Below are 13,741 nucleotides of genomic sequence, written 5' to 3' on the forward strand. Positions count from 1 at the left end.
TTTTCAGGCTGTTGAAGGTGACCACATGGCTGTTGGGATACTAGGCATTAGCAATGTCCAGCCCTTATTGCTGCTGATCCAATGGCTTCCAGAGCTAGAATCACATGAGCTGCAGATTTTCATCTCCAATTGGTTGAGGCGAATCTGCTGTATTGACAGACAGAGCCGTGCCACGTGCGTCAATGCAAACATGGTCATCCGAATCATCGAGACCCTCAATTCCCACTCGGTGCTTCACTGCACTTGTGCAGAGAACCTGATCGCCCTGCTGGGCTCCTTGGGGAGCCACTCCATGGGCTCAGAGGAGCTGCTCCAGCTGGTGCGGCTGCTGCGGCCGGAGGAGCTGCGGGGCGCCCACCCGTACGTGGTGCCGGTGATGCGCGCGCTGCTGGCCATGGCGCGGAAGCAGGGCCTGGCCAGCGCCCTGCAGTACTTCAACCTGCACCACAGCATGGCCGGCATCGCCCTGCCCGCCATCCACAGGTGGCCGGGCTCCGCCTTCTCGTTCAACGCCTGGCTCTGCCTGGACCAGGACCGGGTGGACCCCGGCTCCACGGGCAAAAGTGGCAAGAGGAAGCAGCTCTACAGGTACAGTTACTGTAACTGCTGCAGCCACTATCTGTGCCCAGTGGCACTTGGTACCCGTGACATGTGGTGCTTTTGCTTATCTTCATCGAAGGCAATACTTGATGCTTGGTCTGGGAAAGGGAGAGCTTTCATCTGTCGCCACAGCCAAGTTCTGTTACAGAACTTACGGGTAGTTTCTCTGTTGTAATGTCTTGTCATCTACAGTTTCAACATCCATAATTCCAGATTGTGGGAAGGTTCATGGCTTAAACCAAACAACATGGAAAACCAAAACCCAATCCCTCCAACATCCCACCCAAAACCAGAACAAGCTTTCATATAGTTTGTTGTGAAGGTAATGAACTCTGGATTTGTGTAAGTGCACAAGCGAGAAGGCACCTTCATGGTGCTTAAATAGTGCATATTGACATGAATGCTTCTTGATAAAATTTAACATTTTAGGTACTAACAGAAGCAAACAAAATGTCTTTTTGGTTGTGGTTTTTTTTTTTTTTTTTTTTTTAATTAGAGAAGTAATGATCACATAGTAAATATTGTGCCACTGCCAAACAACTTGAGTGGATTTTCTTCTTAATGAGTGTATTGTTAGGTGGTAATTTTGAAGAAACAAGTCCTTGATTGTGTGTCTTTTGTAGTTTTTTTACAGGAAGTGGTATGGGGTTTGAAGCCTTTATTACGTGCTCGGGGATATTGGTGGTTGCAGTGTGCACAAAGAGGGAATATGCAACAGTGATGCTGCCTGACCATTGTTTTTTTGACTCTCTCTGGGTAAGATTTGATACTGATAAACACTTTGTTTAGGATTGTATTGTTAGCTCAGAAGTCAAAATTATGGTATTTTGATCATTTAACAAATAGTCTATTTTATAATATTGCAGTAATTCATTGCCTAAGAGTAGTTTTAATCTCAAATAATGCAAGCAATTTTCACATAGATTAGTTATTGATTGAGCTAATTTATGCATGTGTATTAGGCATTTTTGTTGATTAATTACAGCATTAGAGGTTTTTATATTAAATTAAAACAGGCATAGATGGCTGTGGTGCTGTTTCTGCCTTACTTTTTTCTATTCCTATACTTAAGAACTGATGTGCATTACTATGAAAGAGCTGTATCTTTCTCTTCAAAAACCTGTTTATATGTAAACATTACATTTACTACTTTGAAATAGAATCAGCAGGTGTTCTTGTTATATTCTTTTGGATGCATTGGATATATTTTCTTAAGTGCTTTCCTCACCAGCTTAGTAGAGATAAAGTTCAATAATTTCATGTAGTAGTTTCACTACTCTTAATAATGAGTTAATTATTCTTTATTGCTTAACCAGCACAACATAACTATTGTTCACGTGCCTGGGAAGAGGCCCTTTGGTCAGAGCCTCGTGTATATCTATGTCAATGGACAGCAGAAGGTCTCTGCCCCACTTCGATTCCCTGCTATGAATGAAGTAAGTTCCCTTCTGAGCCATAGCCTGGTAGGATGAGCTCTCATACAACAACAAGTGTTCAGACTGCTGCTAGTAATGTTCAGCTGTGGATACTGTCCAGAATGTAATTTTGGACTGTGTCTAACCATTAAGTAATGCTTGTTTAGTCATCTCTGTTTAAAAACAAAAAAGTCTACCAGGTGATATTGATTAAATCGAGGGGTTTTCCTCAAAATAATTGCTTGAGCATATTGACATAATTTATGATGACATCATAATAAGTGGCAGCTCTATCAGTAGGATTGATGTAACAGTACTCAATGAGGAATATTCCCTGTTATTTTCATGTATTTTTACTGGGGTTTTTTTGAATGTTAATACCCATTTTGGATGTATACACGTTTAGCAATACACTAGCCTTCAAGATGAGTGTATATTTAATCATCTCTGTAGGCTTTGTTCATTCCTTTTGGGAAACAGATTTATATCAAACTGGGCTGTAACACCAAACATTCTTCCCTCTTTTCTAAGTTCTAATTTGATATTTGTGAAGTATGTTGAGAAAACAGTTAAGTTGGATGCTGTAATGGTAAAACCAATATAAAACTTAAAAATGAGAGTAAGTGTAGTTTTCATTTCAAGATAAAACTCTGGATTTTGGCCCATCTGTAGGATAAACATTATAAGTCTCAACGTGACTAGAAGTAGGGCAAGTAATCTTACCATGAAAGCATCTGTTTGAGTGGACTGATATGAGAAATGTGCAGTACCAGATATGCTGGGCTAGTATTTTGGAATGTAATCCAGAGAGGAGTATTTTCAGAGGGGTGTCAGGAGCACTACCCTGCCTGCTGTGCTCCTGCCAGCAGTCATGCAGCACTTGAGGTAACCAAATTGCTCTTAGTTGGAAAAAGGGTGTTGTCTCCTATTATGAGAAGTATATGCTCTGGTTTTTGGCCTACTGTGATGGATTCCTTGCTCTTCAAGGCTTGGCAGAACTTGTTGCTTGTGATTTCCTTTCTTTAGCTCAGATTTGCTAGATGCAGTCTTCAGATTTAAAGCATGTGTTTTGTTTTCTTTCTTCCATGTATGACTCTCCAGTCTTTTACTTCTTGCTGCATTGGTTCAGCTGGTCAAAGAACAACAACTCCTCCTCCCTCTCAGATACCAGATCCACCTTTTTCCTCCCCAGTTGTGCCCCACCGGACGTCGCTTGGCGGCATTCTTGCTCCAGGAGGTTGGGGTGGGGTGCATGGAAAACCAGAGTTCATCACCAAAATGATCTCAGCAGGGACTCAGGACAGTGAGTGGGGGTGTCCAACATCTTTGGAGGGCCAACTTGGATCAGTTATTATCTTTCATGAAGCACTGCAGCCTTCTCAGGTGAAAGCATTATATTTAGCAGGTAAGTGATGATTGTACTGGTTTTAGCCAAGTAAAAGGAGTCAGTTATGAACAAGACCTCACTAAGCTTTGCTAGACACATAATGAAGAACTTAGAATCTAGAAGAACTGTAGAGCTGCCCAAAGTCCGAGAGCTTTAAAGTAAATAAGCTTACCATTTAATAAGTATGTTACGAAGTTTGACTTTAAAATGTTATATTTGCATAAGCTCATCTGTTTATCATATGAGCAGACCTGCAAAATTAAAATTTTAGGTAATAATTTCACTTGTAAATTTCTGAATTTTTGCTACCCTTTGTCTGCCTATGTTTACAGTTGAGACTCTTTAAAAGTGTCGCCCTTATTTGTTCGGCTACTTGGTGGTGATTTATGCTTGAGGGTTTTTCCCTAAGAATCAATACTTAAGTGGTCATTTTGAAGAAAATACTCTGAGAGCTATGTTGTGCAGTTCAAAGTGTGAAAGGTATTAAGTTGCATAATGACTCGAGGTTGTTACAGATTGGCATTAAAACACTTGCATCATTTAAAGGAAATAGTTGTGTTTAGCTATACAAAGTATCCTGAAGGTTACTCATTTTCTGGGCATTTAGGCTTGATGACAGAGTTTAGTCACAGATATGAGAGAGGTGTTTGTACAGACAAACATGAGAGCTGTTTGGAGGTATAAAAGCAGGTATATAACTTCTTTGTGCAGTTTAGCTTTTCATGTAGGATGTGTTCCTTTTTAAGCATACCCTCTGAAATGAATGATTTAAGTCATGTAAACTCTGCTTCGAAGCATGTCTGAAATATGGTTCAGACTGTCTGATTTGTTCTTCCAACAAGTTTGGTAGTATAACATTTGTAAAGGGCAGCATTAATACCACTGGACTCTTAAAAATATGTGATATGATTTTATATACCTTTTTTAATAGGTCCAAACTGTTTAACTCCATGGAAGTCTCAAGAAGCTGAAGTAGCAGACCTCCCCAGTAAGGTGCTGCTTCATTATACACCAAAGGTATGAAACAGGACATCATTTCTGTTTGACTACACAGTGTGCATTGCTTTCAGTGTTTGCACTGTGGCTTTTATGGGAAGATAAGGAGCAGTGAGAGCTTTCTGAAACTGTAGTCTTGTGCAGACATAGTAGGTTGGGCAAAAGAATGGAATTATCTTTTACAATAGAGAATGTCAAATCTAAAATAGCATATGTTATATTCTAGGGGTTTCAAGTTGTTTAAATACTTTAATATCAGCACATTGGTACAAAATCTTGTGTTCAAGCATCTGTAGATGCTTGATGATATCATGGCTTCTTTATTTGTTTTACAGGCCTGCAGAAACCCAATTTGCCTTGACCTGTCTGCAAATCTTTTACACGGAAGACTAACTGGAAACAAAGTAGTGAATTGGGACATCAAGGTAAATGTGTTGTGAAGAGGCAGAATCTGATGTAAAAATGACAGTGATTGTGTATGTTCATCTATCTTTTGGGGGGAGGAGGAAGGAAATGTACAAAATGTACTTGCAGAACAAGAGATGACAGGATGGCCCATGTGTAAGTGGCCTGTGAGACATTCTGATTGCTTTATGAGTACTACTGTATGCAGAGTAAATTTTTGCTGTAGTGGAAGGGATTTTATTTGTGGTGATGTTTATCCTGCCTTTTCTCTTGATTCAGGATATGATCAACTGTATTGGTGGAATGAATGTGCTGTTTCCATTGCTGGAGCAGATCAGCTTTCTTGGTGCACAGATGCCTGAGAAGTCTGAAGGAGAAGCTCTGCCTCCAGAACTTGTAACTCCTGTAGAGGGTGACTGGGTGGTATTTGCATCTCCAAAGGCATCAGGTAGGAAAGTGAAACTGAAGGGAACTAATTTTTAGGCTTGATTTTATAAAAAAGTCCTTTTTTGAATGATGGAAGTCTGTTTATGTGCTGAATTTTCAAGAGCATCTATGTAAAGCTGAAAGGCTCTTTCTGTTCCTAGATACCTGACATGGATACTGAATACCAGGAGTTCAGCACTATATAAAAATAATCTAACATATTTCAAGTATAAATATATTTAATGGCATTATTTTTCTTTTAATGATTTACTTACAGGTGCCAAGGTATAACATTGTTTTAATTTCTATTCTGATTTTTAGAAATTATTTTTGATTTAAAACTTACTAATATCAACAGGAGAAGCTTTCCTGCAGCTTGAATGCTGGGTCACAGCCATATGGGGATAGCAGCATCAGAACTGCCCTGTTTAGCCTTTAGCCAAAATTATATTTTCTTAATAAAATATTCAGGCTCCTAGCTCTTCCACACATAGTCACAGTTTGGATTAAAATAAAAAGAAACTGAAAGGGTGCTTTAAGAATAGATTTTTTAAAAACTTTGACCTAAACCACTGAGAAATCAGACCTTGCAAAGTAGAGCACTACTTTTTTTCAAAGATGAAATGGTGAAGAGTAAAAAATAGATCTTCTTATCTCTGTCTCTAATTTTTTGCATACAATGGCTTGGAAGTGTCAGTTTGCAACTACAGAGGGAAAATAACTGCAGCATTTGCAAAAGATTGTAACAAAGAAGTTTGTAATCTACAGCCATGGATGAAGTAGCTGAAGTTAGGACTGGGATCACTTTGTTCTGGAGAGGCAAGAAATGGCTATGAGTCTGCACAGGAAAAAGTCTAAAGACAGGCTACAGCTGAGGAACGGGAGTTGAGAATTTCAGGAAGTAGTGAGGAATATAAACACTTGATTTTACTTTTTACCCTCTATTTTTATGCAGTGATCCAATGATAAGTCATAAGACTTTTGCTACTGTTGTTTTCTTCTGCAGAAGCACGTCTGGAGAAGAACATAGTTGCAACTTTCATCTTGATGATAAAACACTTTATTCAGGGACATCATGTTAATCAAGAAAATCTCATTCACTCCCATGGAGTTGCCACCCTAGGAGCCTTGCTACAGAAGGTGAGCAAACTTGAGAAACATGATTTAGTGATGAATTTTGTGGATGAGGTCCTGATTATTTCGAAGCATAGCTGGAATATCACTGTCTTTAAAGGCCTCCTTAGTAAGAATTTTCTTTCTTGCATTTCTGAAAGCAAAAAGGTGTGAAGTTGGTATTTATCTGCAAAGTGCAATGCAATGTTTCACTTTCTTTAATGTTCTGCTTTTTTTTGATATAGATATTGTGTTATTCAAATTAGACTACTTTTGTGTTTATTGTGTTGCTTTAATGGAGCAGACATTGCTGTAGAAAATAAAATTCCACTTCTTAAAATAAAATTTCATTAGGACATACAATATTTTGAGTGCTGACACCTCTTGTTATTTTTCAAGGTGCCAAGCATCTTAATGGATGTGAATGTCCTGATGGCTGTACAGTTGCTGATAGAACAAGTCTCAGTAGAAAAGAACATGCAGCTTTTGCAACAGATGTATCACCACTTACTTTTTGACTTCAGCATCTGGAACAGTGGTGACTTTCCCTTCAGAATTGGTGAGCTCTTGGCCTCAGGCAACTATGTGAAGGCACAGGACTCTTCACATGACACAAATCTTTATCTTGGTTCTAAAAGAAACCTTTATGTTGTAGGACATATACAGTATCTTTCTACAATCATCAAGGACAGTAGAAGACTCTTCAGAAAGAAGTATGGTGTGCAGTTTCTTCTAGACACACTCAGGATTTATTATGGGTATGAGCTTTACTACTTCTGACTCCTCATTTATTTTATGTGGCTCTTGTGGTTTTTTGCCATCGTTCTAATGAGAAAATAAATAAAACCGTGGGTTGGGTTTTGGTGCTTGATTTAGTTTACAAAATTGCATTAATTTTTTTTCCCATTTGACTTATACTTTGCCTTGCCTTATGTAAAGTTTGTCAGTGACACCAGGAGTGCTTGTAAAAATAATTAAAACTACAAAATTGTAGGACTTGTGTTAAACAATGCAAATTAAGTCATAGATCATGACTGTTATAAAAAGTTTACCATTTTAAGTTCTTTTAAATGCTTGTACTATTTGAAGTAGGACTTCTTAAGAGATTTAATCTTTCGGTGCTGATGATTTATATCTGCTTATGAATATAATTATGTGTTTGAAGAAGATTGGCTGGAGACTTTGCTGTTTCCTGTGGGAGGTGGGAACCTGCAATCCTGACCCATATCCAGATCAGTACAAGTTTACATTTTCAGGGCTTTGGTGGACTTGCAAAGTCTCATCTGATTATTACTGTCCAGTTGCTTGAGTTCAGTAAAAATTGAAAACTTTTGCATATGCCTGGGTAAATGAAAAATTAATCAAACTGCACTATCAAATTGCTATTAATGAGCCATGAGAGCTTCCTTAGGTTGCCTTTCTGGTCTGTTGGCAAGCAGGACTGGTTGTAAAGATGGTGATTTGGCTCCTGATGACCTGAGGACAATACGGACATCCCTGTATGGACTCATCAAATATTTCCTGAGCAAAGGTGGAACACATGAAGAAATTCAGAGCATTGTGGGATACATAGCTGCCACCAGTGACGAGGAGCAGGTATGCAACACAGCATAAATTAGCAGTTTAAACTGGACATGTTTTGGTTTTGCATCTTGGCATTTAGAAATCTTGCCTTGTATACTTAAAAGAAGGGTGAACAAAGAAGAAAATGACCACAAGCAAAATGTTAACTGATGTGTGGTTCTGTTTACATGTAGGTAAGATAAGGATGTGCCATTAGAAAAGTTATCTTAGTTTACAAACCCAAATGAACTGACTTTCAACTGACCAGGAGTTGTGATGATGTAGTTTTTATTTTGTAGCATCAGGAGCACTTGAACTTGTATGTGTCCATGCTTAATCTGATAAGGTGTTCTATAGAGAGAAAAAAATGTATTAAAAGTTGTTTAATTGCACTAATACTGACCAACAAAATTTCTATTAACCAGCAAAGGTAAAACCTAAAAACCAAGAAAATTTTCCTAAAACAAAGCATGAAATCTAAATGAATTAGGTATTAATTTGGTTGTCTTAATTTTGTAGCTCTGTGGAATTCTGGACATTCTCTTCAGCCTGCTTCATTCCAGTCCAACCCCAGACCAGCTTTTTTTATTGCTCTTTGAACCAGGGAATGCTGATATTCTTTATGCTCTGTTATTGCATCAAAGATACTCTGACAGGCTTAGAGAACTTGTGTTCAAGGTAATGAATTGAATTATATGTTCCTAAATAAATCATTTGAACATAAATTTGTGTTTTCCATTGGTCTGGCTGAAGTGTATGTAATTACAAAGATAAAAATCATCCAAGTTTCCTTTTTTCTTTTCTCTTGTGTTAGCTAGTTGGCATTGTCACAAAGGAATTAGTGTTCTCTTAAAGTATTGGGATCTTTAAAAAAAACTATGCATGTTGTTTGATTTAGTTTATCAAATAAACTTTAAAAACTGTGAATCAGCATGTTATATCATACACAAGTTTGAGAGATATGGATGCTTTTTTGTGCTCAATTTGCATTTGTGTCTACTTTTCCTTACAGATCGTGGAAGAGATGCTGAAATGTACCAAAGTTTATGAGCGGAGCAAGCACCGCATGAGGCTCAGAGAAGTGGGGTACTCTGGGCTGGGACTCCTTCTGAATGAATCCCCAGTTACTGTTTCTCTTATTAAAAACCTTCTTAACCAAGTGCTGTATGCAGGTAATTGGCAAGTGCTGTGTCTGACATTAGTACTCTTCTGCTGCTCAGAGGCCAACATCCCTGGTTTTTGTTGAGGAGAGCCAGAGGTGTTACTTGTAGATCTGTTCTGTTCAAACTTCCCATTAGTCTCCCATTAGCTAACATTTTCTTAGTTAACTGAAGTTTGTTCCTTTTACCATCCCTGCATGCAGTCATAACTTCCAAGGCAATTTATAAATATTTATCTGTTGCATTCTCTTGTGTGATAGTGCTTATGGTGGCTTTTTTTCTTTCTTCCCTACAGATCCTGCTGTGAATTATAAAGATCTCCTAGCTGTAGTGTATCTGGCTCATAGATCAGATATAAACATGAGAGTGATTATCTGTAGAAAGGTTAGTTGTCTTCTTTAGAACTGGAATACTGTCCTTCAAGCCTATGAACTGTACAGTGTGATAACTAAATTATTTCTTTGAAACACAGTGGCAGTATTTGCTGTTACTGTTTTTTTTTAGCAATGATTTATTTTAAAAGTTAGACCCCTCTATCACTTACTGTTGAATTTTGTGTACTCAAGTACTTTTAAAAGCCAAAACAAAAAGTGAAGCCTCTATCATGATTCTCAAATATCTTGTATTTTCTATGGGTTTGGGATATTAGGCTCCTTGAATTACTGAGTTTTCTCAAAGCTTTTATCACTGGAATTAATACTGAATGGTAGCTGTGAGACACCATATAGTCTATTAAGGTTTCCCAAAATGAAGAAGTGAAACTATAGTGCACACTTCAGTAAGCTATTAATACTGTAATTTTATTAATTTTATCTATTTAATAGTTCCTAATCAAGCCTATTTTCTATTTGACAATTTTTTAGACTATGGGTAAATGAGATTATTCATTGAGATAACAGGATTTTGGAAGAATTGTGTCAGAAGAGTTGCTGGCAAATATGGAAACTTACCAATATGGTTTGATAGCTTCTTTTCTCCCCTACTCCTGAGAATTTTTTACTTTTTTTTTCTTTTTTCTCAACTTTATATTTTTTATGAGGAAAAATTACTTTGTGGCTGGTTTGCTTATTATTAGCCGATCATGGCTCTTTATATAAGGTTGTAAAAAAAGTAAAGAAGTTTTAAGATTGTAAAATGTTTAATTGAAAAGCTAGATGGATGCAGTTACAAGCTAAAATTAATGTGTAGATATGGGGTTTCTTCTATCCTTAGATTTTGCACCTTTTGCATTCCCAATTGGATGCAGCACAACAGATTTCTCAGCAGCTGGGCTGGCAGGACACTTTGGTTAGACTGTTCCTGAAAGAAAACTCAGAGGTCCGGATTGGCTTTAAGGAGAGCAGGACTGATTCCTCCAGGGAAGAGGATAAAAAGCCTCCTACTGAAGAGCTTCAGAAACATCAAGCTGATAAGACTGAGAGAGAGAAAGCTGGCAGCTTTGCATCAGTTAATGGTCTCTTTGATCAGTGGAGTTTAGAAGATAACAAATCCCTGGATGCCCCTGCCCATTTCTCTGTTATGCCGCTGGAAGATGCATCCACAGCAGAGATGTCTTTCCGTTCAGAGGGCCGAGAACTGTGGCACAGTAATCCTTCACATTTGAGTTTGGATTTGTCCAGTGTTGACTCTTATGAACTGGCTGATGTTGGGAATCAGATGACAGACAGCCAGCCCAGCACTCCCTCACCCACAGAGAGCACAAAGCCCTTCTCTGGGCAGCCTGACAAAGAGCTGGGTGTTACCAATGATGTGGGCTTCGCTGCTGAGCTTTCTCTCTTTGAAAGCCAAGGAGTGAGTAACTATGTGACTGGTTTCTCCAACTGCTGGAACTTTCATTTTTTTCTTTCAATCTCCCTAATGAATGATTATTACTTTTGTTTGTCCCTCCTATCATCCAACAGGAAAGTGAACAAAATGGCTCTTTTATAGTGAATAGGGGTACTTCCTTTTGTGATGTGTCTTCTTTTTTGATTGTCCACTTGGGGTTGAAAAACACCAGCTCTGGTGTTGGGGGAAAAAAAAAAAAAAACAACAAAAACCCAAATAAATAAGGCCAACTTCCCAACCACAAGAAACCACAAAAAAATCCCTGCAGACTCTTCTCCCTCTATATTTAAACATCCTTTATCATCCAGAGGAGATATGGAGCAGACTTGCTGTGAAAAAATCGAGGGTGGCTAAAAGGCAGCTTGTTTTACATCATAGAAGCAAGCTGCAGTCTCTTATATTTGTGTTTTCCTGAGCTTTTCAGTTGGACTTTAGAGTCCAGTTGAAGACTGCAGAGTTTCAAATGTTGAAACATGAAAGCATAAGAGCTGTGATGAATAAGAAATGTTTAGAAGGTTTTCTATACTAGAAGGGCTTTAAATGTTTCACTTCTTTTGTAGGGGAGTGATAATGAACTCATACAGTTACTCACAGACATCCTACTGTGTATAATGTGGAAAGGTATTGACAAATCTGATGATGATGCTTGGATTGAGAGAGGACAGGTGTTCTCTGCTCTCACCAAACTGGGCATGTCTAACGAGTTGCTGCGACCTTCTGATGAAATAAAGCTCAAGTGAGTGTACAGTTCATCCCTTTTGAGGATCAACAGCAGTGAGGGACATGAGTGAAGCTGGGAAGGGGTGGGTGTTTCCCAGCAAGATGTACTTTTTTCTGCTGTCTCTTCACATACTGGCAGAAATATATTCCTGTACCTGTTTAGGAGGTGTGTCTTGAGGCCAGAAGGTTTTAAAACTATCACTGTTTTCATGAGTCTCTCAATCGCTTTTATCTCATTGGCTTATCAAGAAGATGGCAGTTATGTAACTGCAGACTGAGATTCAATTAAATACTTAATTGGATTTTTTTAAAAGCCACTTACACTCAGAACATGTAATACTTACTTTGGGATTTTGTTTTCCATGCAGCTTGCTGGAGAAGATGTTAGAATGGTCAGTCACTGATAACAGAGATTCAAAAGCTCTCCCTACGCATGCTGAAAATGCCTTCAAGCTCTTGCTAATTGTGCAAGGCTTCCTGCAGGCAGAAGGACTAATTAATTCAAATTTATGGACAGAAAAGGTACAGTAACTGCATAATGAAAGTACTGTATATGGGCTGAAACGGTAACAAGAAAGTTGTTGGTTTGGAAACTGTCACCCTTCTAGTCATATTAAACCACAGATATTACAGAGTAAGGATTTATAGTAGAATGGATTAGAGTGCCCCTTCATGAATAAAAAAAGTGAATATTTACCACAGGGAATACAGTAAATTTTGCAAATTAAGTAGGCATGTAAGTAGTACTCTTCACTGAGAATCCAGGTTTCTTCAGACTGGAGAAATATTTAGAAAATGTGAAAGCTAATGAAACAGCAGCAGCTGTAGCCTAAGCAGATTTTGCATTGTTTATCAGCATTTATGACTCTCTGAGCATCCTGAATGAGAGATTGGCCAAAGCTCTGCTCTCAGTTGCAAGTTGGGAAATGTCACTTCTGGGTTTTCACCCATATTGTAGTTTGAACAGATATCATTTATCTCAACATTTATGGAATCTCTGGCACTGGTCATGCTTCCTTCACAGTCTGAGTTGTCATTGCTTTTCAGTTTTTCTAAGCAAAAAAAGAGAGAGATTATATGGAAACCATCATTATTTCTCTAGAAATCCTTAAAAATATTTTGTAAGACTACTTTCTTTAAAAAAAAAAGTATAATGCTCAGAGTCATTAACACAGTAATTCCTATGCTGTGTTAGAGAGTATATCAAGGTGTATTAGTTCTAAACAAACACATCTGGATAGCAAAATGTGCTGTTTGCCTTGGGAATACCCACCTTTCACATGGCTTGTGTCACTTTTGCTGTCTAAATACTGACAGAAAGAAGTGCCTCCTTAAGTGGAGTCTTTTAAATTTTCCAAGGATATGGCATTTACTGGAGTTAATTTATAGGAAAAGCAATAAGCATATATATACTCTCTCTCCCCCTGTACACACAGATACACACACACACACACACACACATATATATACACACATATATCTATATTTATATATATATATATAGAGAGAGAGAGAGATATATAGATACATATATATATGCTGTTTATTTAGGGGAAATACTTGACTTAATGTACTGGGCTGAGTAGATTTTTGTTGTCAGGAATTTCTTTAAATTACTGTTTTAACTGCAGTGTTCTCAAATGATTTTCTGGATTTGGTTAAGTTACAAATGTGAGCACAGCCTCTTCTTCAGCTCTTTGAAATGATTATGTCTCCAGCTAGAGTAGTTGTTACTTTTATTTCAGTTTATTTTATTTATTTTAATGTTATGCTAATTTTCTGTTTCTGTAATAGCTTTTGGAAGAACTAGTGACTCTCATGGACAGTCTGTCAGTCTGGTACTCTGCTGGCCTAGAAGCAATCAGGCTTTCACAGGTGCAAGTCCAGCTCCTCCTTGGATTTATTGCACAAGACAACTTACAGGTTTGTTGCAAATTCTTGCAAGTGGTACTTGAGTTTTAAGGGCACATTTGAGGCAACGGTTGTTTTTTGGGAGAGCTGTTCATACCAATGAGCAGACCTGTGGCAGTCCCTCATCCTTCTGTTGGGAAGATGTTTTATTGGTTCTTAGCTTTTGCAGGTTTACTCTACAGTCCTGTCAGTGTGCACCTGTGGAGCATAAGAAGGAG

General features: G+C 38.1%; 1 protein-coding gene across 6 annotated transcripts in view; it reads left to right on the top strand.

The window, feature by feature from the left end:
- Positions 1 to 13,741, top strand: part of NBEAL1 (neurobeachin like 1) — a 74,700-nt gene that overhangs the window by 33,385 nt on the left and 27,574 nt on the right. For all 6 annotated transcript variants that reach the window (XR_007777953.1, XM_018911598.3, XM_050976724.1 and 3 more), the window contains 18 exons: positions 8 to 588; positions 1,224 to 1,356; positions 1,917 to 2,036; positions 3,117 to 3,420; positions 4,334 to 4,419; positions 4,734 to 4,823; positions 5,083 to 5,251; positions 6,236 to 6,369; positions 6,742 to 6,901; positions 6,998 to 7,100; positions 7,782 to 7,938; positions 8,425 to 8,583; positions 8,918 to 9,077; positions 9,361 to 9,449; positions 10,278 to 10,856; positions 11,453 to 11,628; positions 11,981 to 12,134; positions 13,407 to 13,535. Coding sequence is in view for 5 of the 6 variants with exons in the window: in XM_018911598.3 (XP_018767143.3) it covers positions 8 to 588; positions 1,224 to 1,356; positions 1,917 to 2,036; positions 3,117 to 3,420; positions 4,334 to 4,419; positions 4,734 to 4,823; positions 5,083 to 5,251; positions 6,236 to 6,369; positions 6,742 to 6,901; positions 6,998 to 7,100; positions 7,782 to 7,938; positions 8,425 to 8,583; positions 8,918 to 9,077; positions 9,361 to 9,449; positions 10,278 to 10,856; positions 11,453 to 11,628; positions 11,981 to 12,134; positions 13,407 to 13,535 (3,483 nt within the window). In the remaining variant the exon portion in view is untranslated. The remainder of the gene's footprint in view (positions 1 to 7; positions 589 to 1,223; positions 1,357 to 1,916; positions 2,037 to 3,116; positions 3,421 to 4,333; positions 4,420 to 4,733; positions 4,824 to 5,082; positions 5,252 to 6,235; positions 6,370 to 6,741; positions 6,902 to 6,997; positions 7,101 to 7,781; positions 7,939 to 8,424; positions 8,584 to 8,917; positions 9,078 to 9,360; positions 9,450 to 10,277; positions 10,857 to 11,452; positions 11,629 to 11,980; positions 12,135 to 13,406; positions 13,536 to 13,741) is intronic.

The sequence above is a fragment of the Serinus canaria genome, chromosome 7, assembly GCF_022539315.1.
Source record: "Serinus canaria isolate serCan28SL12 chromosome 7, serCan2020, whole genome shotgun sequence".
NCBI classification, from domain to species: domain Eukaryota; kingdom Metazoa; phylum Chordata; class Aves; order Passeriformes; family Fringillidae; genus Serinus; species Serinus canaria.